Source organism: Lepus europaeus, chromosome 4 (assembly GCF_033115175.1).
Source record: "Lepus europaeus isolate LE1 chromosome 4, mLepTim1.pri, whole genome shotgun sequence".
NCBI classification, from domain to species: Eukaryota; Metazoa; Chordata; class Mammalia; order Lagomorpha; family Leporidae; genus Lepus; species Lepus europaeus.
This window is the reverse complement of record NC_084830.1, coordinates 53175143-53199059: the sequence shown is the minus strand read 5'-3', so window position 1 is coordinate 53199059 and position 23917 is coordinate 53175143. Positions and strand designations below refer to the sequence as shown.

At 39.9% G+C, this 23917-nt stretch overlaps 1 protein-coding gene across 1 annotated transcript in view; it reads left to right on the top strand.

Annotated features, from left to right (window-relative positions):
* The window catches only part of DECR1 (2,4-dienoyl-CoA reductase 1), a 66424-nt gene extending 42630 nt beyond the window's left edge, over positions 1-23794 (top strand). The window contains exons 6-10 of the mRNA XM_062188280.1: positions 11963-12062; positions 15243-15315; positions 18551-18697; positions 19484-19546; positions 19649-23794. Of these exons, the coding sequence (XP_062044264.1) occupies positions 11963-12062; positions 15243-15315; positions 18551-18697; positions 19484-19546; positions 19649-19708 (443 nt within the window). The 3' untranslated portion in view covers positions 19709-23794. The remainder of the gene's footprint in view (positions 1-11962; positions 12063-15242; positions 15316-18550; positions 18698-19483; positions 19547-19648) is intronic.
* The last annotated feature ends 123 nt before the right edge of the window (positions 23795-23917 follow it).

The window sequence follows — 23917 nt, the reverse complement described above, 5'->3', positions numbered from 1 at the left end:
ACTGAAAAATGACTGACACAGGTTTCCTTTATACCATCATCACAAAGGTAGGCAAGTTCCTGTTCTTCCCGTTATTGTCAATAAGGTTAATTGCCATCAAAGCTGTGAACAATGGCTCAAGTGTGTGTTTTAAGAATTATGAGAAGTTTGATGTTTCTCATATGTGACATATAATTCCTGGAGAGTCAGGAGCTGAGGCTAAGGGACTTGGCCTTTATTTTCTATAGATGAGTAAAATTAAATTGAAGGCTCTTACAAAGAGATATATTCCAGTGGATATTGGAACATGAATAATGACTCAGGGGAGGACCCCATGAAAAGAAGTAGTAAAGATGAAGGAGAAAGAGAGAATCACTGAAGGACTGGTCTAGTCTCAGGTGCTGTGATTCAGAAAGGGTCTTCCTCTGGATAATGAAAGGGCTGGTGAGTTATGTTGAGACTCCAGGAAAAGATCTCTAGATGCATTTTTCCAATAGGATTCAGCCACAGTTTACAACAGTGTTAAATTGTAACACTGGAGAAGCAATTGTGGTATTGAGGGGTTGGTTTGCAAGATGGAAGTCTTAAGAGAATATAGAGTTTAGTGACTAGTTCTTATGATAGATTAGGTTGTTAAATAGGCAAATTAGAAAAGGAGGTTATTATAAGCCTAATGAAGATAGGTGATAAAGCATCAAGATTTTTAAAAATGAAGTCTAAAAGAGCATAAATGGTTTGAGAATGGGAGAGAACGGGAAAGACAGAGCCCAGAGAGTGAGGCAGTATACTCAGTGGTTTGGAATGCTCACAGAGATTAGGTTGTGGCTAAATTGGAGGATCAGAGAAGGACACTGGGGATGGGGAAATTATGGAACTATAAGGTAAATTTATGATCTCATCCACCTTAATTTTGAAATCTACCAGAAAGATGGAAGAAGTTGAGTTGGAGTTATTGATACAGGTGTATTTGTAGATTTAAGGGCTTAGGAATGAGGTTTAAATGAAATTATCAGAGTTGCTGGATAACATCATTTGCAGTTACAGATGGTTAAAAAGCTGGATATTGTTAGTTTTCACATAGAAATTTGGAGCCAGTGTTGTGGCGTAATGCATAAAACCACTGCCCTGAAGTGCCAGCATCACTGGTTGGTGATTTATGTCCCAGCCACTCCATTTCCAGTCCAACTGCCTGCTAATGTCTTGGGAGAGCAATGGACCTCTGTCTCCCCCATAGCAGATCCAGAGGAAGTTCCTGGATCCTGGCTTTGGACTTACACAGTCCCAGCTATTGTAGCCATTTGGGGAGTGAACCCATGGATGGAAGATATTTCTCTCTCTCTCTCTCTAACTCTGCCTTTCAAATCTTTCTCTCTCTCTAACTCTGACTTTCAAATAAATAAATCTTAAAAGATGGAACTTTTTGCATGAAGATAGGAGAGTAATGAGTAGAAGTAACAGCAACAGTTATGTAACAGGTAATCCCTAGAAGCTAACAACATTTGTGGATTTCTTATTTTCTGATATTATAGGTGATCTAAGGCTCAAGCAGAGATGTGATTTGTCCAAGGTCACACAGTTATACAGCTAGTAATGGAATTATTTATATTCTATAATCCAGGAATTATATGTCACATATAAGCAAAATCAAGCTTCCTGTAATTCTTAAACACACTTGAGCCATTGTTTGCAGCTTTCCTGACAATTAGCTTTATTGACGATCATGATATCTGAGTCCATATATGAAGAATCTTCAAAAAGTTTATGGAAAATGCCTGTTATGGGAAAGATATATTATGAGAATCAACGGTAAAACTTGTTCTCAGAGATTTATTTTGTTTTAGTGTGTTAAGTGAAGGATATTATGTCTCAAAAGTTTTAGTTATGTCTAAGTGTCCAACTCCATTGCTGTTTTCTTAGGTGCTTCCTTAATTAATGTTAAAACTCGTTCTCTTGGCTGGCGCCGTAGCTTAACAGGCTAATCCTCCACCTTGCGGTGCCAGCACACCGGGTTCTAGTCCCAGTTGGGGTGCCGGATTCTATCCCGGTTGCCCCTCTTCCAGGCCAGCTCTCTGCTATGGCCCGGGAAGGCAGTGGAGGATGGCCCAAGTGCTTGGGCCCTGCACCCGCATGGGAGACCGGGAGAAGTGCCTGTCTCCTGGCTTCGGATCAGCATGATGCGCTGGCTGCAGCAGCCTTTGGAGGGTGAACCAATGGCAAAAAGGAAGACCTTTCTCTCTGTCTCTCTCTCACTATCCACTCTGCCTGTCAAAAAAACAAAACAAAACAAAACAAAAAAACCACCTCGTTCTCAAGGACTTATTTTCTTTTAATGTATTACATGGAGGTCTATGTCTCATAAGTTATAGTTATGTCTAAGTGCTTGTAAAAGATGTATCATTCTTGTGTACTTCTTTACAGTTAATTAAGTTTAAGAAAAAAAAAAGAAGTGAAATTAACTTCGAGATGCAATGACTTTGGACAGCCCTTGTCTCAACTATTTAGGAATAGTTTTTTTTTTTTTTTTTTTTTTTTTTTTGTTGAACTCTTTGCATGGTGTAGAGTTGGTCTTCTGTGTATTAAATTAATTGAAAATGGATCTTAGTGGAGAATGGGACTGGGAATGGGAGAGGGAGGAGGAGGAGGAGGGTTGGGAGAGCAGGTGTGGTGGGAAGAATCAATATATTCCTAAAGTTGTACTTAGGAGATGCATGAAGTTTGTATTCCTTAAATGAAAGGTTTCTTTGGAAAAAAAATAAGTAAGTAAAAAATTTTACTTTAGTTATTTCTTCCAGCCATGGTTTATTACAGTGAAAGAATACAAAAAGAACAATAAAGGATAATGAAGGATAAAAGCACATTGGGCCAAGCCTGGGAAGATCAGCTTCCAGAATCCTCCTGTAGTGGAGCTGTGCAGGGTGTGTTTAGCAACTCAGTCTGCAAAGTTGCCTGTGTAGGAAACATTGTTTGAGCCTAAGGGTCTAGAGTTTGTTTCCTCTCTCCCTCCCTCCCTCCCTCCCCACCTCCTCCCCATTTTTGTTGTTAAAGATTTATTAATTTTATTGGTTTGAAAGACAGGCTGACAGAAAGGGAGAGAGGAAGAGGAAGGCTGGGAGGGATGGAGGGAGGGAGGGAGGGGGAGAGAGAGAGAGATTGAGATTGACATCTGCTGGTTTACTTCTCAAGTGGCCACAATAGCCAGGACTGGCCAGGAGTCTAGAACTCCATTCTGGTTTCCCATCCGAGTGGAAGGGACCCTAGTACTTGGGCCATCATCTGCTTCTTTCCCAGGTGCATTATCAAGGAAGTTGTATGCAAGACAGGACAACTGGGCCTGCCAGTGTCACAGGTGTTGGCTTAACCTGCTGCACCATATTACTAGCCCTCTCTGTTTTTTTTTTTTTTTTTTTTTTTTTTTTTTTTTTTTTTGACAGGCAGAATGAACAGTGACAGAGAGAGAGAGACAGAGAGAAAGGTCTTCCTTTGCTGTTGGTTCACTCTCCAATGGCCACCACGGCCGGCGCACTGTGGCCGGTGCACCACGCTGATCCGAAGCCAGGAGCCAGGTGTTTTTCCTGGTCTCCCATGGGGTGCAGGGCCCAAGGACTTGGGCCATCCTCCACTGCACTCCCAGGCCATAGCAGAGGGCTGGCCTGGAAGAGGGGCAACCGGGACAGAATCCAGCGCCCCTACCGGGACTAGAACCTGGTGTGCCGGTGCCGCTAGGCAGAGGATTAGCCTGTTGAGCCATGGCGCCGGCCTTAGCCCTCTCTCTTTGTAATGGGTCCATAAGAATTGTATGTGTTTATGGGGTATAATGTGATAATTTGATTCATGTATACATGTGTAATAACTAAATCTGGATAATTAGTATCTTTTTTCCTAGGTAGCTTTAAAACCCTCTTTTCTAGTTATTTTGAGATATGTAATAAATTGTCTTAAACTATAGTCCCCCTACTGTGCTATAGAACACTAGAACTTATTCTTGCAATCTAATCATATTTGGTACCTATTATTTAGCCTTCCTCTGTCTATTCTTGCTTCCTAATATCTTGTAACCATTATACTATTATCTACTTGTACAAGATCAACTTCTTTAGCTTTCACAAGAAAACATGAAAACATGCTGTACTTGTCTTTCTATGTGGCATGTCCTTCAAGTCCATCCATGTTGCCATGGGTGACAGGAGTTCTTTTTTTTTCCCCCTTTGGCTGAACAATATTACGTTGTTTTCTTTATCCATTCATCCATTGATGGACATCCCGGTTGATTCCATGTCGTATCTATCGTGGCTAGTGCCACATTGAACATGGCAGTGCAGGTAATTCTTTGCCATACTGATTTCATTGCCTTTGAATATATTTGTATGCCCTTAGGGTTGCTGTGTCATCTGACAGTATTCTTTTTAGTTTTTGAAAAAATATTTATACTGATTTCCATAATGCCTGTACTAATTTACATCCCCAGCAACAGTACATAAGAATTCCCCCTTTTCCACTTCTTCGCCAACATTTGTAAATTTTTGTCTTTTTGACAGTCTGTCTTTTTGTTTTAACTGGCATGAGATCTCATTATGGTTTTGATGTGTGTCTCCCTGATGATTAGTGAGTGATGTTAACCTATTTTTCATATATTTGTTGGCCGTTTATGTATCTTCTTTTAGAAATATATATTCAGGTTACTTAACCTTTTTAAATCAAGTTATCATTATTATTGTTGGTGGTGGTGAATTGAGTTTTTTGTATGTTTTGGATATTAATCTCTTGCCAGGTGAATAGTTTGCAGTGGTTTCTCCCTTTATTCTCTGGTTGTCTTTTCAAACTGTTAATTCTTTCCTTTGTTGTAAGTAGCTTCTTAGTTTTATATAATCTCACTTGTGTATTACTGCTTTTCTTGTTTGTGCTCTTGTGATCTTCTCCAAAATAACTGCCTAAACCAAGTATGAAGTATTTCCCCTGTGTTTTCTTCCAGTTGTTTCATATTTCAGTTCTCACAATTAAGTCTTCTATTTTGAGTTGATTTTGTATATGGTGACAGATAGGGGTCTAATTTAATTCTTTTTCATATGGATGTACAGTTTTGCCATCACTATTTATTGAAGAGATTGTTCTTTCACCAATGTATGTTTTTGGCACCTTCGTCAAAAATCAGTTGGTTATAAGTATATGGATTTATTTCTGGGTTCTCTAGTTCTGTGTTAATTGGTTTGTGTATTGGTTTTTATAGCCTATTTATTTCATTTATTGCTCCTTTTCTCCATCTTGTTGACCTCACTAAATAATATAGAAGCATTTCAGTTGACTGCACTGGGCTTTAGAATTTGCCATTTATAATCCTCTCCCATTCTAATTGAAATAATTGGCCTTCCTACAAAAAGAAAAATATATCTGACTAATCCTGGGAATCTGGGAATTCTTTACTTTGAACTTTCAGCACCACTGTTCATTTCTTGAAGGGCAACTGCTAATTATTTCACTGTGTAGCATTTATTTTATTGGAACAGTGCAATTATAAATTTTTACTTCCTGTTGCATTTAGTAAAATTTAAAAGCAGTAGTATTTTATTGTCAACAGTGGACTCTGAATTTTCTAGGTTTAGAAAACCTGAAGAAAGAAAGAGTACAGTAACATTCATTTTTGGCATCTAAATTATATTATAATGGCTTAACTGCTTCTCTCTCACCCTTAACAAAGCTATCTGTTAAGTCTTGATTGGAAGATAGTGCACTTTCTATTGGAGCATTTGTTTTTTGTAAGTAATTCACTTTTTTTTTTGAACTTTTATTTAGTAAATATACATTTCCAAAGTACAGTTTATGGATTACAATGGCTTTTCCCCCCCCATAACTTCCCTCCCACCCGCAACCCTCCCATCTCCTGCTCCCTCTCCCATTCCATTCACATCACGATTCATTTTCAATTATCTTTATATACAGAAGATCAATTTAGTATATATTAAGTAAAGATTTCATCAGTTTGCACCCACACAGAACATAAAGTGTAAAATACTGTTTCTGTACTAGTTATAGCATTAATTCACATTGAACAACACATTAAGGACAGAGATCCTACATGAGGAGTAAGTACACAATGACTCCTGTTGTTGATTTAACAATTTGACACTCTTGTTTATGGCGTCAGTAATCTCCCTAGGCTCTAGTCATGAGTTGCGAAGGCTATGGAAGCCTTTTGAGTTTGCCAACTTCGATCTTATTCCGACAGGGTCATAGTCAAAGTGGAAGTTCTCTCCTTCCTTCAGAGAAAGGTACCTCCTTCTTTGATGGCCTCGTCCTTTCTACTGGGATCTCACTCGCAGAGATCTTATCTTTCATTTAGGTCTTTTTTTTTTTTTTGGTGCCAGAATGTCTTTGCTTTCCATGCCTAAAATACTGTCATTTGCTCTTCAGCCAGATCTGAATGCCTTAAGGGCTGATTCTGAGGCCAGGGTGCTATTTAGGACATCTGCCATTCTATGAGTCTGCTGTGTATCCCGCTTCCCATGTTGGATCATTCTCTCCCTTTCTTTTTTTTTTTTTTTATTGTATCGGTTAGTATTAGCATACACTAGTCTTGTTTGTGTGATCCCTTTGACTCTTAGACCTATCAGTGTGATCAATTGTGAACTGAAATTGATCACTTGGACTAGTGAGATGGCATTGGTCCGTGCAACCTTGATGGGATTATATTGGAATCTCCTGGCATATTTCTAACTCCGCCATTTGAGGCAAGTCTGATTGAGCATGTTCCAAATTGTACATCTCCTCCCTCTCTTATTCCCACTCTTTATTTATTTATTTATTTATTTATTTATTTATTTATTTTTGACAGGCAGAGTGGACAGTGAGAGAGAAGGACAGAACAAGGTCAAGGACAGAAAGGTCTTCCTTTGGCCGTTGGTTCACCCTCCAATGGCCACCGCAGCTGGCGCGCTGCGGTCGGCGCACCGCGCTGATCCGAAGCCAGGAGCCAGGTGCTTCTCCTGGTTTCCCATGGGGTGCAGGGCCCAAGCACTTGGGCCATCCTCCACTGCACTCCCAGGCCACAGCAGAGAGCTGGCCTGGAAGGGGGGCAACGGGGACAGAATCCGGCGCCCCAACCGGGACTAGAACCTGGTGTGCCGCTGCCACTAGGCAAAGGATTAGCCTATTGAGCCGCAGCACCGGCCTTATTCCCACTCTTATGTTTAACAGGGATCCCTTTTCAGTTAAATTTAAACACCTAAGAATAATTGTGTGTTAATTAAAGAGTTCAACCAGGGATATAAGTAGGAGAAAAAAAAATACTAATGCTGAGTGAAATAAGCCAGTCCCAGAGGGACAAATATCATATGTTCTCCCTGATTGATAACAACTAATGGAGGACCAAAAAGGAAACCTGTTCAAGTGAAATGGACACTGAGAAACAGTGATTTGATCAGCCTTTTTCCTGACTGTCGATGAACAACTTAATTCTTTATCCCTTTTAGTGTATATATATATATATATATATAAAGTAATTCACTTTATTTATTTATTTATTTTATTTTTTGACAGGCAGAGTGGACAGTGAGAGAGAGAGACAGAGAGAAAGGTCTTCCTTTGCTGTTGGTTCACCCTCCAATGGCCTCCGCGGTTGGCGCGCTGCGGCTGGCGCACCGCGCTGATCCGATGGCAGGAGCCAGGTGCTTCTCCTGGTCTCCCATGGGGTGCAGGGCCCAAGCACCTGGGCCATCCCCCACTGCACTCCCACAGCAGAGGGCTGGCCTGGAAGAGGGGCAACCGGGACAGAATCCAGCGCCCCGACCGGGACTAGAACCCGGTGTGCCGGCGCCGCAAGGCGGAGGATTAGCCTAGTGAGCCGCGGCGCCGGCTAGTAATTCACTTTTAAAGTAGTTTTTGTACTTTTGCAGTATACTTGGCATCTGTTGTCAGTATACTGCAGTAAAGCCCACTAATGTGGGATGTTCTACATCCCTCCTTTTTTTACAGAGTAATATTTTAGAACCCAAGTAATTTTCAGATATCTGGGAGGCTAAGTTTGATATAGAAAAGTAGTTACCAGAATGACTAACATAATCATTCTTATTTCATATCCTCAAAATGGTACTCCAGCCCCCTCCTCCACCCCCATGTTCTCCAGGATGTGCTGAATTTTATTTCTACTCTGGAAAATGCTGAGGGAAAGGGAAACTAAATATGTGAAGGAGAGAAGAAACTTATCTGAATGGTCTTCAAACTACTTTCTTTCAAATTTAAATTTCTTAAAGTATATTTTATAAAAATATATAAATGAATGTTGATGCTTTTCAGGATATTAAAAGAGTATGCTCTTATCCAGTGTTGTGATTAAATAATTAGAAAATCACTGATTTCTGAGGAGTTAAAGATTACTCTTTTTTTTTTTTTTTGACAGGCAGAGTGGACAGTGAAAGAGAGAGACAGAGAGAAAGGTCTTTCTTTTTTCGTTGGTTCACCCTCCAATGGCCGCTGCGGCCGGCGCGGTGCGGCTGGTGCACCACGCTGATCCGATGGCAGGAGCCAGGTGCTTCTCCTGGTCTCCCATGCGGGTCAGGGCCCAAGGACTTGGGCCATCCTCCGCTGCACTCCCGGGCCACAGCAGAGAGCTGGACAGGAAGAGGAATGACCAGGACAGAATCCAGTGCCCCAACCGGGACTAGAACTCGGGGTGCCGGCGCCGCAGGCAGAGGATTAGCCTAATGAGCCACGGTGCCAGCCAAAGATTACTCTTTAAAGCTTTCATTTATTTAGTTAATTTATTGTGAACCTTCTATATCCCAGGTACTGTTGATTATTGTATGTGCTGTGTTGCTTTTGTATTTTTTTTTAGTGCTGCTTTTTTATATCCACTGTTTCACTCCACAAATGCCTGCAACTGCCAGGTTCAGGCCAGGATGCCTGAAACTCATTCTGAGTTTTCCGTAAGTGGCAGGGACTTAAATACTTGAGCTGTCATCTTCCATCTCCCATTGTGTGCCTTAGCAGGAAGCTAGATAAAAAGCAGGGGTGTGTGAACTTTTGTTTTCTCAAAACTTTATTTTTTTCCTCCAAGAAACCTTTTATTTAAGGAATACAAACTTCATGCATTTCATAAGTACAGTTTTAGGAATATAATGATTCTTCCCACTATACCTGCCCTCCCACCCATACTCCCACCCCTTCTCCTCCTCCCTCTCCTATTCCCAGTCCCATTTCAGAGAGCACTTTGGTATGGGATGTAGGCATCATAAAAGACATCTTAAATGTTGTGTAAAATGACTACCCAATATAATAATTTTAAACAGGAATCCAGAAAACAAGGAAAAATGTCATATTTATGACATAATTACCATTTCTTATACTGAGCATGTCTTCTAATACTCTGAGTTTCTATATAATATCATTTTTATTTAGCTAAAAGAACTTCCATTAACATTTGTTACAGTGCAAGTCTGGTGGTAGAAAAATCTTTCATCTTTTGTTTATCAGAAAATATCATCTCTTTTTTGCAGATTTTAGAATTATTTTTATTTTTAACTTTTAGAGGTGGGGGGAGGTCCCACCTGCTGGTTCACTCTAAATGCCTGCAGTTGCTGAGGCTGGGCTGGACTGAAGCTGGGAGCTGGGAACTCAGTCCAAGTCTGTCATGTGGGTGAGGGGAACCCAATTATTTGAGCCATCATTGCTGCCTACCAGGGTCTGCATTGGTAGGAAGCTGGACTTAGGAGCTGGAGCCAGGAACTGGACTCAGATCTCCAGTGTGGGGCATAGGCATCTCAACTAGCAGTAGGCTAAACACCCATGCCCTATTTCATTGAAGGATACCTTCGCTGAGTATGGAATGCAAAGTGGACAGATTTTTCTTTCCGCACCTTAAAGATACCATCCCATTGCCTTTTAGCTTACCTGCTTTCTGAAGAGAAATTAGTGAAATTCTTACCTGTTACTATATTTATAGTGTTATTTTTTCCTCTAGCTATTAGTAAGATTTTATAACTTTTAAAAAAGATTTATTTATTTATTTGAAAAGCAGAGTTACAGAAGAGAGTAGAGGCAGAAAGAGAGAGAGAGAGAGAGAGAGAGAGAGAGAGAGAGAGAGAGAGAGAGAGAAATCTTCCATCTATTGGTTCACTCCCCAAATGGCTGCAACAGCTGGAGCTGGGATGATCTAAAGCCAGGAGCCAGGGGCTTCCTTTGGGTCTCCCATGTGGGTGCAAGGGCCCAAGGGCTTGGACCATCCTCTGCTGCTTTCCCAGGTGCATCAGCAGGGAGCTAGATTGGAAATGGAGTAGCTGGGACTTGAACCAGTGCCCACATGGGATGCTGGCACTGCAGGCAATGGCTTTACTGGTTATGCCACTGTGCCAATCCCTTATGACTTGTTTTAAGTGCTTGATTATGATGTGCCTTCCCCAGCCCTGGCCTGTTTATACTAGTTTTGATTTGTTAAGTTACTGTTTACCGAATTTGGAATTTTTTGTCTTTATTTCTCCAAGTACTTCTTCCTTTTGTGATTCCTGTTATACGTGTGTTAGCACACTAGATATTATTCCACAGATCACTGATGATCTGTTCTCCTTTTTTCCTCAACTTATTTCCTCCTCTGTTCCTCATTTTGGATAGTTGTGTTACTTCTGGGTCTTTTGGTTCCTGGATCTTTTCTTCTGCAGCTAAGCACATTAATTTTTCATGTCAGATATTGTATTTTTCTGTTTCAGAAGTGTTATTTCTATTTCTGTATTTTTCCATTTTTCTTATTTATTTTTTCCTTGAACTCCTTAAATGTTTTTTTATAATAGCATTTTAAAGGTCTATATCTGCTATTTCTATCTCTTGTCCTTTCTGGGACTCTTCCTATTCACTGATTTTTCTCCTGGTTATGTTTCTATGTCTTTTATGTGTAATAATTTTTGATTACATGCTATGAATTTTATATTTTTGTGTGTAAGTTGTGTGTTTTCAATATTCCTTTGATGTGTGATGTGTGATGAGTTCTTTTTTGGCAAGCAGCTAAGTTACTTGTAGATTAGCCCGATCATTTCAAGGTTCATTTTAAAGCTTTGTTTGAGCAAGTGTACAGAAGACTTTATTTTGGGGCTAATGCAATCTTCTTCTAAGGCCATGGTCTTTCTGAGCTCTCTGCAGAAAGCTGTGGGTGTTCAGTGAAGCTGCTTAGAATTTACAAGTATCCCAGCCTTATGTGAGCTCTGGGAATTGTTAATCTTACAGCTCCCTGGCAGTAGTTTTTTGTCTGGCCTCATAGAATCTTACCCTAAATATATACAGGTTAGTATTTGGCCAAAGATCCAAGGAGACTTTTTGCAGATTTATGGAGCTCTGTCCTGCATGTGTTCCTCCTTTGGGAGTTCCTAGTTACAAATTTCATTTTCCTCTTTCTTCCCAAACTCTGATCTCCATTTCTTTAACTTAATGCAAATGTACTTTTCTGTTTGGATTACGCCTCCTTATGCTACAGCCTGTGTAATTTTTTAGGCAAAAATCTGGGGGTGATCTTGGGACTCATTTCATTCATTTTCCTTCTCTCAGGGATCATCATCCTTGCCTGCCTGATGTGCACATGTGAAAGTACAGTTTGCTTGATGTTTACAGCACAAGAGTGAGCCTATTATGGCTAGAGGCAGACAACTGCTAATTTTGATTATGATTTGTTCATACATAAGTGGTCTTTAGTTCATAGGAATCCTGTTTAGCTGATTACACAGGGTCTTACAGGGAATGCCTCTCAGATTTGGGTCTTTTCTTGATTTACCAGGAATAGAATTCCAGGTAAGCACAGATTAGGCCATCTGAAGGGACAGCAAGCTTAGTAGCAGGACATAGCAATTGTCTTTGATTACTCTCTTACTAAGTTAGGGCTAGTGAATTTTCTTTGAAAAGCTCAGTTTTTGTTACACCCTCTTGAATGAGATCCTCTTCTACTAAATTGTGTTTTCCTGATGTGAGTTGATATAGCTTTATTGTTAATCAACTGTGTCCTTTTAACCTTCAGGAGCAGCGTTTCTTGCTATCACAACTATCTATGCTGAGTCTGGATCAGGTTTTGTGGTACCAAGTGCTTCTTCCAAAGCAGGCGTGGAAGCCATGCACAAGTGAGTACTCCTTAGTTAATCCTGTTGCTGAACGTAAATAATGTACTCTGCTAACTCATGGAACTAATTTCTTGCCTTCTGATCTCCCTTTGGAGAAAAGTAAAACAGAAAACTTTGAATTCACCAAAGGCAGGCATTCTATCTCTTGAATGAGCCCTATTTATCAGTCGCAGTACTGTCCAAAAGAACTTTTCTGTAGTGAAAGGGATGTTCTGTAATCATCCTAACACACAGCCACATGTAGCTGTTGGACCCATGAAATATTGCCACTCTTACTGAAAAGCTTAACTTAAAAATTTTAAATTAGGGAGCAGGTGTTTAGCATAGTGATTAAAACACCTCTGTGCCACTTCGGAGTAACTGAGTTCAATTTCCAGCTCTGATACTTCCTTGTCCCTGCAGATGTAGACCGTGGAAGGCAGTAATGATGGATGACTCAAGTAATTAGGTTCCTGCCACCCCTGTGGAAGATGTGGATTGTGCTTGAGCTCCTGGCTCCGCCCTAACCCAGACTATTCTGGGCATTTTGGGAGTGAACCAGTGGATGAGATCGACCTCTATCTGTGTCCCCCTCTCTCTCTGCTTCTCCAATAAATAAAAAGTTAAAAAATTAAAATTAAATAGCCAATATTTCAGCCCTGTACTCAGCATTTTAACATGCAGCACTAACCAAGAGAGGTGAATTCCTTATCATATTACAGTAGTTCCTCAATATAAGTTAGCTCAGTGGGAGCTGATAGATTATGTTAGCAGTGGAATGAAATTTTTAAAAATATTTTTTAAAAGATTTATTTATTTATTTGAAAGGCAGTGTGCCTAGAGAGAGAGCGGTCTTCTATCTGCTGGTTCACTCCCCAAATGCACTGGTCAAGGCTGGGCCAGGCCAAAGTCGGGAGCCAAGAGCTTCTTCCAATCTCCCAAGTAGGTGCAGGGGCCCAAACACTCAGGCCATCATTCTCTGTTGCCTTAGTGGAATGAATTGATCTGGCACATCCCTAAGATCAGGATGGCTTTTCCTTAGGTTCATTTGTTTCATAGGTTGCTCAGTTTTTCTCAGGGTAATGTAGGTTCTGCTCAGTTTAGAAATCCTGTTAAGACATGAAGTTACTACTTCTCTAGCAGCTTGGAGTTGGTGCACTACAAGCACGTGCCCACGGTATGGTCATGAACTTCGTTGAAAGCACTCTCAAGAGGGTGAGACATTGTGGTGCAGCAGGTTAAATAACTGCTTGACATGCAAGCCCTGACTCCTTCTCTTCTGATCCAGCTTCTTGCTGATTCCTAAGCTGGGAGGCAGCAGATTAGCGTCCAAGTACTTGGGTTCCTGCTACTCACATGGGTAACCAAGATGGAGTTCCATGATCCTGGCATTGGCCTGATCCACCCTGGCTGTTGTGGGCATTTGGAGAATAAACCAACAGATGGAAGATTTCTCTGTCTCTTCCTCTGTCTCCTTCTCCCCCTCCCTCTCCCTTCCCCTTTCCTCCTACCTCTCTCTTGCTCCTATCCTTCCTCTCTCTGTTTCTCCCACTATCCCTGTTATTCTGCCTTCCAAATAAATGAATGAATGAATGTCTGTTTTTAAAAAAAGCGTAACTTGGAGGTGATTGGCCTGAAAAAGGTATAGTCAATCTATTTTTCTAAAATATACCCATGGATTAGGTGAGATTAAGGCTGGCATTGGATCATATGTTGCATATCCTGTAGAATTGGTTTTACTGAATTGGCCTTTGAAGTAATACTGTCAGACTCTATTAATAGATATCTGTGCTTCCATATAACATATTCAATTTCATCTGTTGCAAGGATACAATGTCTTAAGGACACTATTACATTATCACATTTTCCTTTTATCAGTCTTCCAGAAGAAATTATTTTTCTGCTAGAAAAAATTATGCTTTTCCTGAGTAATTAGCTTGCTTTTTCCATATAGACACTGTGAATTGTGTAACCGATTATGCTTAACTTTTTTTTTTTTTTGCATAGGACCATGAAAAGGGTAGATAAATTTGTGACCTGCTTCTGGCAGTTACATGGAATTTAAAAATCCATTTATATATTAGCTTCCCTCTTTGCTCTTGCATGTTTCCTTATTCTTTACTCCTTCCTTCCCACTCCCTCTCCTTGCCTGCCTGCCTGCCTGTCTTCCTTCCTTCTTCATTTGCATTATTTGTATTCTTTAAGATACCTTAAAGTATTTTTTAAAACTAGATTAAGGATGTATGAGGCTACTTCAAGAAATTTGTGTAAAATGGATGAGTTTATTTTGGTGCGAAATTTTTTGGAAAGCCATATATATATATATATATTTAAATAAAACAGATCATAGAAAAAACTACGTATGGATTTCAGATTTTTTTGCATTAGAAGAAACATCTGTTAATAGCTTTTCCATTAATATTTTGAAATATCCTCATACACATGGATATACATACTATTATAAATTTGTGAAGTATATAGACCCATCAGGCAGGCTTTTAAAACAGATTGCTTCAAGGTTCTATGTTTGCTATTTGGATTCTCTTTTGCTTCAGTACATTTAGAAAGATTTTGTTAGATTCCTATTTCCTTTTTAATGCAGTTCAACAATTGTATTAAAGCCTAGTTAAACATGGATGTGGTTAATATTTTAAATCTGTGTAATCCATCTCTTATTCAATTAACTTGTGATATTGCAGATATTGTAATCCAATGCTATATGTAAAATTACCAGGCTATATGTAAAATTATAATGAACTTTATAAATTGATTGATCTCCAGAATATATAAGGGAAAGGTGTGAAGCTCTCATGTGTTTATGTGAGTAATGAACACCTACTCCAAAAAATATACTAATTATATATGTTAATATTCGACTTCTTGTTCTGAAATGTACATGGTAGGTAGTGCAGCCTAGTGATCAAGGGCATTAAAGCATAAATGGGAGATCCTACAGCAGAAGGGTTGAGGGACAGACTCTCACGCTAGACCATTCGAGCTTGACAAATCAGCCATATGACATAGAGAAAAGGATTTAATTACTTCGTGCTTCAGTTACCCTAACTGTTACATAGGGAGTAAGAGTAGTCTCTGCCTGGTGGGGTTATAAACTTTGGTATGTAGTAAGCATACAGTGAGTCTTGGTTATTTGGATTTTTGACATAATATTTTAAAATTAATGTTTTCTATTGTAATGTTTAGGTCTCTTGCAGCTGAATGGGGTAAATATGGAATGCGATTCAATGTGATTCAGCCAGGGCCTATAAAAACCAAAGTAAGTTTTAAATTGCTTAACTTGTGAATGATTAAAGCATGAAAAAGTGATTTATGTATTCTGATTATTGTGGAGGACTTTGGGGATACCTGGATTTGAAGCCCTGACTGTTGGAAGACGTTTGTGCCGTTATCTCATATGAGAAATAATGAGGTGGGCAGGATATAGCATATGCACAACTTCCTGATAATGTCTCTTTCAATGTCTTCATCTTCTAGGATCTTTTATGTCAATTTTGACATATTTTCCGATTTGCTTTGTGACTATCTGCTATTATCCTATACTTCTTAATTTTTATGATTCTTTTAAAGATTTACTTTGATAGATATCCCTTTACAATTTTTACTTATTTAATTTTTTATTTGATTAAGAACATAGAGACAGAGACAGGGACAGACTAGAGAGATCTTCTGTCTGCTGGTTCACTCACTAAATGTGCACAAAAACTGGTGCTGTGCCAGGCTGATGCCAGGAGCTGGGATGTCATTTTGGATCTTTCACAGGGTGGTAGGTACCCAAGTACTTGGGCCATCACCTATTGCCTCCCAGGGTATACATTACCAGGTAGCTGGGGTCAGAAGCTGAGCCAGGACTTGAACCCAGGCACTATGATATATGATGCAGGTATCCCAAGTGGTATTTTAACCACTGCACCAAACATCTGCCCCAACATCTTTTTTTTTAAGACATTTATTTGAAAGAGTTACACAGAGAGAGGAGAGGCAGAGGGAGAGAAAGAGTGGTCTTCCGTCTGATGGTTCACTCCCCAGATGGCCGCAATGGCCAGAGCTGTGCCAATCCAAAGCCAGGAGCCAGGAGCTTCTTCCAGGTCTCCCACGTGGGTGCAGGGGCCCAAGGACTTGGGCCACCTTCTACTGCTTTCCCAGGCCATAGCAGAGAGCTGGATTGGAAGTGGAGCAGCCGGGACTAGAACTGGCACCCACATGGGATGCCGGCGCTTCAGGCCAGGATGTTAACCCGCTATGCCACAGTGCCGGCCCCTGAACATCCTTTTTTAAAGTTATAAAACTGTTAACTGTATTTTTAGTTTAAGTGATGCTCTGTAAATTTATCATCTGGGCTTGGTCTTGCTATAGGTAGTGTTTTCTTTGACTCATGTCTTTGCCTTTCACTCTGTCAATTATGCACGTCATCTAACTCCTACATCTCTCTGATTAAAAATCCTTCTGATGGCATGCATCTCACCTAAAATTAATAATCCCTGCAGACGCTCATTGCAACTCATAATCGTCAGTAATGCTGTTGCAGATGTTGCTCAGAATGTCCACAGTTCTCTGTACTCTAATGACTGCAAATAACTTCATCCTTATAATTCCTTTTGTTTTCATGTAAAGTAAAAATTGATAGATCCAACCAGGATGTAGCTTTGAAAACCCAGTAAGTTTGATAACTTGTACTAAGGAATATTTGTGTGTAGGTAGTTCTTGAGTATTCAATATTAATATGGAAGTGGTCTTATTGATTTTATCAAGCACTTCAAGGGGTAGAAACAAAGGGAAGAAAAATTCTTTTAAATAAATAAAACATTTTAAAGGCAAACATTACCTGAGTATGTAAAACTTGATTGAATATCTTATCTAACATTTAAATAATAGTTTAATGAAACTAGTGGAAAATAACTCAGATGCATATAATATATTAAAGCACGTGACTCAGGATGACCTTTTGCTAAGTTCTGTCTGAAAAGAATTCTCTTGTCACAGAAGGTTATTTCTAGTATCCTATGTCTAGGAAAGATCACACCCATTTTACTTATTTATTTAACTTGTATGTATTGAGTGTCCATTGTGTGCAAATATACTGAAAAAAAAAATCTTTGGTGACAAAGTGCTTGCCCTGAAGGAGTTTGTAGTCTAGCAGGAGAACTATGAATTATGCCCAAGTAATAAGTATTTTTTAAAAGATTTTTATTTATTTATTTGAGAAGTAGAGTTATACAGCGAGGAGGAGACAGAGAGAAAGATCTTCCATATGCTGATTCACTGCCCAAATGACTGCAATGGCAGGAGCTGGGCCGATCTGAAGCCAGGAGCCTGGAGCTTCTTCCTGGTCTCCCACATGGGTGCAGGGTCTCAAGCACTTGGGCCATCTTCTACTGCTTTCCCAGGCCATAGCAGAGAGCTGGATCGGAAGTGGAGCAGCCAGGACTTGAACCGGCATCCATATGGGATGCTGGCGCTGCAGGCAGAGGTTTAACCTACTACACAGCTTTGGGCCCCAAGTACTTAGTTTTAGGGTGATGAAAAAAAAAAAAGCAAAAGAAAAGAACCAAACTGAAGAACTGAAACTTCTTAGCAAGCATGGACAGAACCAAGACTAGTTGCTGCCCTCTGCTCATGCTGTTTTTATACCTGTCCTGAGAGAGCTGGAGGACTCACAGAGAGCCTTGCTTGTGTCCTGTCTCATGGCTGTGTTACTGAGGAAAACTGTTACCTAGGCTTCAAGGCACAAGTACAGAAAGATTCCATCATTTTTGTTAACCAGTGCACATTCATAATTCATCTTAGGGTGTTCCTTCATATTATTAACATGAACCAGAAATTGTGTGGCTAGTTATATTTTTTCTCTCTCCAGAATCTACTTGAATTTCAAATTTTTACATACTGATTTTCCTCGTTTCTAGTTATTTTGGGAACAAAGTTGAAAAATAATTTTCTCTTCAATATTTCCTACTTGGGTCACTTTTCTGTATACTAAATGAAATGATAATGGCACCACTACCTCTGTGACACTATGCTGGTGTATATGAGAGTATTTCAAAAAGTTTGTGAAAGATGGAATTAAAAAGATAAATTTTTCTCGGTGCAAAAAATTTTGGAATCCATGCATCATTTTTTAATAATATCTATTTTCTATGAACTTTTTGGGGACCCTTGTATTTCTGAGTACTTTTATATATTTTATATGTATTTTATGTTTATCCTTATATCCTTGCAACAGTTTTGTGAGGTAGCTAAGATAGATATCGTAATTTTACAAGGAGGCTAATTAAAGTAAAATGTCACATTTTTCATTAATTGTTTTAGGTCTAATCAGATAAAATGACTTATTTTGAACCAAACTGAATGTAGAAGAATTTGGTGAAATTTTGGTACTTCCAAGGCCCAAGCAATGAACAGGCTGCCATATAAAAACCTCCTATTATATTCAAACTTGTTTCTTAAGTAGAAAATGGGATGAATTTTAAAAACATTTTTTTTTTTCTAATTTCAAGGGTGCCTTTAGCCGTTTGGACCCAACTGGAGCATTTGAGAAAGATATGATTGAAAGAATTCCCTGTGGCAGACTGGGGACTGCAGAAGAACTGGCAAATCTTGCTGTTTTCCTTTGTAGTGATTATGCTTCTTGGATTAATGGAGCAGTAAGCATGATTGTGGCTCTTTTTATTTGGTGGGGATGGCTGGAGAGTAGGGAGCCCTGTTGTGGAACCAGTTCTAACAATGCTGAATGTAAAAATTTAAAATCTTATTTATCTGTAAATTGTAAAAGTAGCTTAAGAAATGCATTCCTTTATAAATTAATTTTATAAGGTACAAGTTATCATGACAGATGTCTTTTATAAAAAGATTTATTTATTTATTTGAAGCAAAGTTTATAGAGAGTGGGAGACAGATGTGTGGGAGAGAGAGAAAGAAAGAAAGAGATCCCTTTCATCTGTCCACTGGTTCACTCCCGAAATGACCACAATGGCCAGAGCAGGCCCAGTCCAAAGCCAGAAGCCAAGAGATTTATCCCATCTCCCACATGGGTGCAGGGGCCCAAAGACTTGAGCTCATCTTCCACTGCTTTCTCAGGTACATTAGCAGGGAGCTAGATCAGAAGTACAGCAACCGGGACTATAACCGGCATCCATATGGGATGCTGGCCTCACAGGCAGCGGCTTTACCTACTATGCCACAACGCTGGCCCCAGAGATATGTCTTTAAGATGATTTTTGTGACTGGGTAGAATTCGAAATGGTAGAGTATTCCGAATGGAGTAAATCAATTTACATTTAATCATCAGTTTTATTTTTAACATTTGGATTTTGATTGAAAGTGCCAAGAAGACATCCTATCCAATTAGGATGTAGAAATGTGGAAATGGCTAATGGCTCAGAAACTTTTAAAAATGAGTTTAATTTCAGGGTTTTTAACATTTTTTTCAGGTCATTAGATTTGATGGCGGAGAGGAAGTACTTATATCAGGTGAATTCAACAGTCTGAGGAAGGTAATGCCATTTTGTGTGCATTGCATGATGTTAGTAGCTAGGATGCTAAGCTTTGAAAACATGTGAGAGTCACATTAAATTGACCTCTTCTTTCTGTGTCAGGTCACCAAGGAGCAGTGGGACACAATAGAAGGGCTCATCAGGAAGACAAAAGGCTCCTAAGGCCATGCGGGCTTTTCTTGGTTACAGTAGAAGTCAGAAAACAGAAGTAGTACGAACTGACTGTAATCTTGAATATTGTCAAGTCTAATAGGATTGTTAATTAACAGTGATTGAGTGCATATGCTGTGATAGAACAATGATAGCCATTGTATATCAAAGAAAAATAAGATGAGATATTGTCTCTTCAAGAAAATTGTAAAGAATATCATGTTTGAACTGCTTGGGTCCCTGCCACCCACGTGGAGTCTCCTGGCTTCAGCCTCGCTCATCCCGGGCTGTTGTGGGGACTTTGTGGAATGAAGCAGTGGATGGAAAATCCAGCTGTCTCTGCTTCTGTCTCTCTCACCCTCTCTGTCTTCCTGATAAATAAAAAGAAATAAATCCTGCTTACCAGTGTCAAACACGATGAAAAATGGATGCTGTCTTTTTCTGCTCTTTTGTTTTTGTCATGATTATAATAGGAAATGTGAGAATACAAAAGAATGAAAAAAAAAAATGAAAAGCTCACTGACCTCCTAAAGTAATTTTCTTTACGTTAGTGTGTTTATTTTCAGCATTTTGCTTTTTTATGTAACAGTTTCTGTGCAGGTAGTTTGTATATGTAATTTATACAAAGAGTCTACTGCAGTTCATTCCCCAGCTCACTTCACAAAACAGCCATCTTCAGCTCCTCACTGTCTGCTTTTTCTTCTGGAAAATGCCCCATGCTTATATTGCTATTTCTTGATTCCCCCCCCCCCCCCAATTTTAGAACCTTTGTGGATGATACTTTAGTTCCTTGTTCCATTTCCAAACCCATCCTCTGCCTTCTGCTTCTCCAAACACACGTGGACATACATAGTATTTTCTTTCCACCAATTCTACCAATATAACTATATCTCTGTTTTTTATTAACTTGATATTTTTACCTTTTTATAACTTTATAATTTTTTTTTGTTTTCAATATTTTCTTATTGCCCGTTTTAAAACCATTCAGTTGGGGGTCTATGCATAGCGGATTAAGCCACTGCCTGCAGCACCAGCATCCCATATAGGCACCTGTTTGTCCTGGCTGCTCCACTTCCAATCCAGCTCCTTACTAATGCACCTGGGAAAAGCAGTGGAAGATGGCCCAAGTGTTTGGGACCCAGCCACCCATGTGGGAGACCCAGATGAAGTTCTTGGCTTCAGCCTGGCCCAGCCCTTGCTGTTTTGGCCATCTGGGAAGTGATCCAGTGGATGGAAGATTCTCCTCTCTCTGTAACTCTGACTTTTATGTAAAGTAAATAGATAATGAAATAATTTTTAAAAAAAATTACCTGATAACAATTTTCCAGGCATAGGTGTTTGGCCTGCTGGTTAAGCTGCTTACTGGGATACCTGCATCCCATATCACCATGTCTGGGTCCTTTCTGGTTCCTGCTTCCTATTAATGCACACTCTGGGAGGCAGCAGGTGATGGCTCAGGTAGTTGAGTTCTTTTCACATGGGAGACCTGGACTGAGTTTCCAGCTCCCAGCTTGTGCTTGGCCAGGTTGTAGACATTTGGGGAGCAAACCAGTGGATGGGGGCTCTTTCTGGCTGGTTGTCTGACTCTCTTGCTCAAATAAATAAATATTTTGAAAGTATTTACCAATTTCATACTGAGCTCCTTTAAAAATGTGCTTAATTGGGGCCTGTGCTGTGGCATAGTGGGTTAAGCTGCCACCTGCAGTGCGGGCATCCCATATGGGTGTCAGGTTCCAGATGCTCCACTTCTGATCCGGCTCTCTGCCAATGTGCCTGAGATTGCATAGAGGATGGCCCAAGTGCTTGGGCCCCTGCACCTATGTGGGAGACCTGAAAGAAGCTCTTGGATCCTGAATTCAGACTGGCCCATCTTCGGCTGTTGCAGCCATTTGGAGAGCTAACCAGCCCGTGGAATACTTCTCTCTCTGTCTCTCCCTCTTTCTCTAACTCTGCCTTTCAAATAAAATAAATCTTTAGAAAACAATTTTTTAAAAATGTGCTTGATATTGAGATGGTATACTTTTTTACACTTGTAAATTTCCTTTTTGTCTTATTAACTTGGTTTCTTAATGGGGGATTGTAAACATTTTTATTTGTGTTAGCTTGTATGTAATTTTTCCTGTTAAACATCTCTCAGAATTTGCCTCATTTCTGCATATTATTATAAATGGTAGATGAGGGAGAAAAATTTGTGATCATAACAGAATCAGAAGAGAGAAGACATGGAGGATACCAACTAATAGGAATTATTGCTGTGTCTGAAAGAGAAACAAACATTATTGATGGAGAGTCACTATACCCTATGACAGGCCACATCCTATTTTCACCTTAAGAATTACGGCTTTGTCACTGTGATTGGTACCTTTTATGAGTCCTGCTTTTCTTTCACTAATGGAGGGATTAATACTCAGTAAATTAAAGAGGGTTATTGGTGACAGTGTCACTCATCTTACAATTAAAATGTGAAAACCTGCAGGAGCTGTTTCAGGTACAGTATGACAGCCATTGTTTCCTTACTGTTCCTGTGGAAAATAAAGCAGTGAAATTTAAGTGGCTTTGAATAATAAAATTTTAGAGCTGGGAAAGCCTTAGACGCTACTAATTCCCAATCCTTTTATTTTACCATTGAGGAGTCTGGCTCAAGGAAGTTTTGTGGCTGCTGTATCTGGCCCAGGTTAGATCATGGCTTAAATCAAGAGATAACAGGATCTATATGAGATACCATTATATTGCAAAAGGCCTTAAGGGCGAGAAGCCCATTAATTTTTTAAAAAAATGTTTAATTAGAAAAGTGTACAAATCGCAAATTGTCATAAAATGAATATATCCATGTGACCACTGCTCAGATCAAGAAGTAGAACACTGGGGCTGGCATTGTGGCACAGCAGGTTAAGCTGCTGCTTATGACACCAGCACCCACTATCTGAGTGCTGGTTCAAGCCCCAGCTATACCACTTCTGATTCAGCTCCCTGCTAATGTGCCTGGGAAAGCAGCAGGTGAAGGGCCAAGTGCTTGGGCCCCTGCCACCTTGTGGGTAACTCAGATAGAGTTCCTGGCTTCTGACTTTGGGCTGGCCCAGCCCTGGCTATTGAGGTCAGCTGGGGAGTGAACCAGTAGATGGAAGATCTGTCTCTCCCTATCTATCACTCTGCCTTTCAAAATATATATATTTTTAAAAGCAGAATAGCACTGGGAATCCAAAAGACTTGCTCCTGTCCCTCATCAAGACTCCATACCTGCTCCCTATCTTGACTTCTAACACCATAGTGAAGTTGTTTTTATGTAAATAGAATCATACAGCAATGTATTCTGTTTCTGCCTCTTTTTTTTTTTTTCTGGGTAGCAATTGTTTATGTATTCTCACTGTCCAGTGATATTCTACAGACTATATACTATCAATGAAGGTACCACATTTGTTCATTCTACTATTGGTAATCATTCAGATTGTTTCTAGTTAAGATTATGCCAGGGCCAGTGCAGTGGCTCACTTGGTTAATCCTCTGCCTGCAGCACCAGCATCCCATATGGGTGCCGGGTTCTAGTCCCGGTTGCTCCTCTTCCAGTCCAACTCTCTGCTGTGGCCCGGGAGGGTAGTGGAGGATGGCCCAAGTGCTTGGGCGCCTGCACCCACGTGGGAGACCAGGAAGAAGCACCTGGCTCCTGTCTTGGATCAGCACAGCGCACCGGCCGTAGCAGCTATTTTGGGGCGTGAACCAACGGAAGGAAGACCTTTCTCTCTCTCTCTCATTGTCTAACTCTGCCTGTCAAAAAAAAAAAAAAAAAAAAAGATTATGCCAAAGACAATGCTTAAATAAATGTTACTGTGATGAAAACAAACCCACCTTTCTGTTAGATTGGTGATAAATAGTGAAATCACTGAATTATAGGATGTGCATATGTTCAAATTAAGGATACTGCCAAATGGTTTTCTAGAGTGTTCACAATCTAACCTCCCACCAGGCAGAGTGTTAGCATTCCTACTGTGTCACATCCTTACCCACCAATACTTGAGCTGCATCTTTAGCTGTAGTCTTTCTGGTGTCTAATTTTTTGAATTGGTGTTTGTCCTCCTTGCTAATAAAGCTGATCAATTTGTATATGTTTATTGGACATTTAGGTATTTTTATATTTGTGAAATGTCTGCTCAGCTGTCTTGCACTTTTCGCTCTTGCATTATATTTTAAAAAGTTGATTTCCAGGAGTAATGTTTATGTATTTTG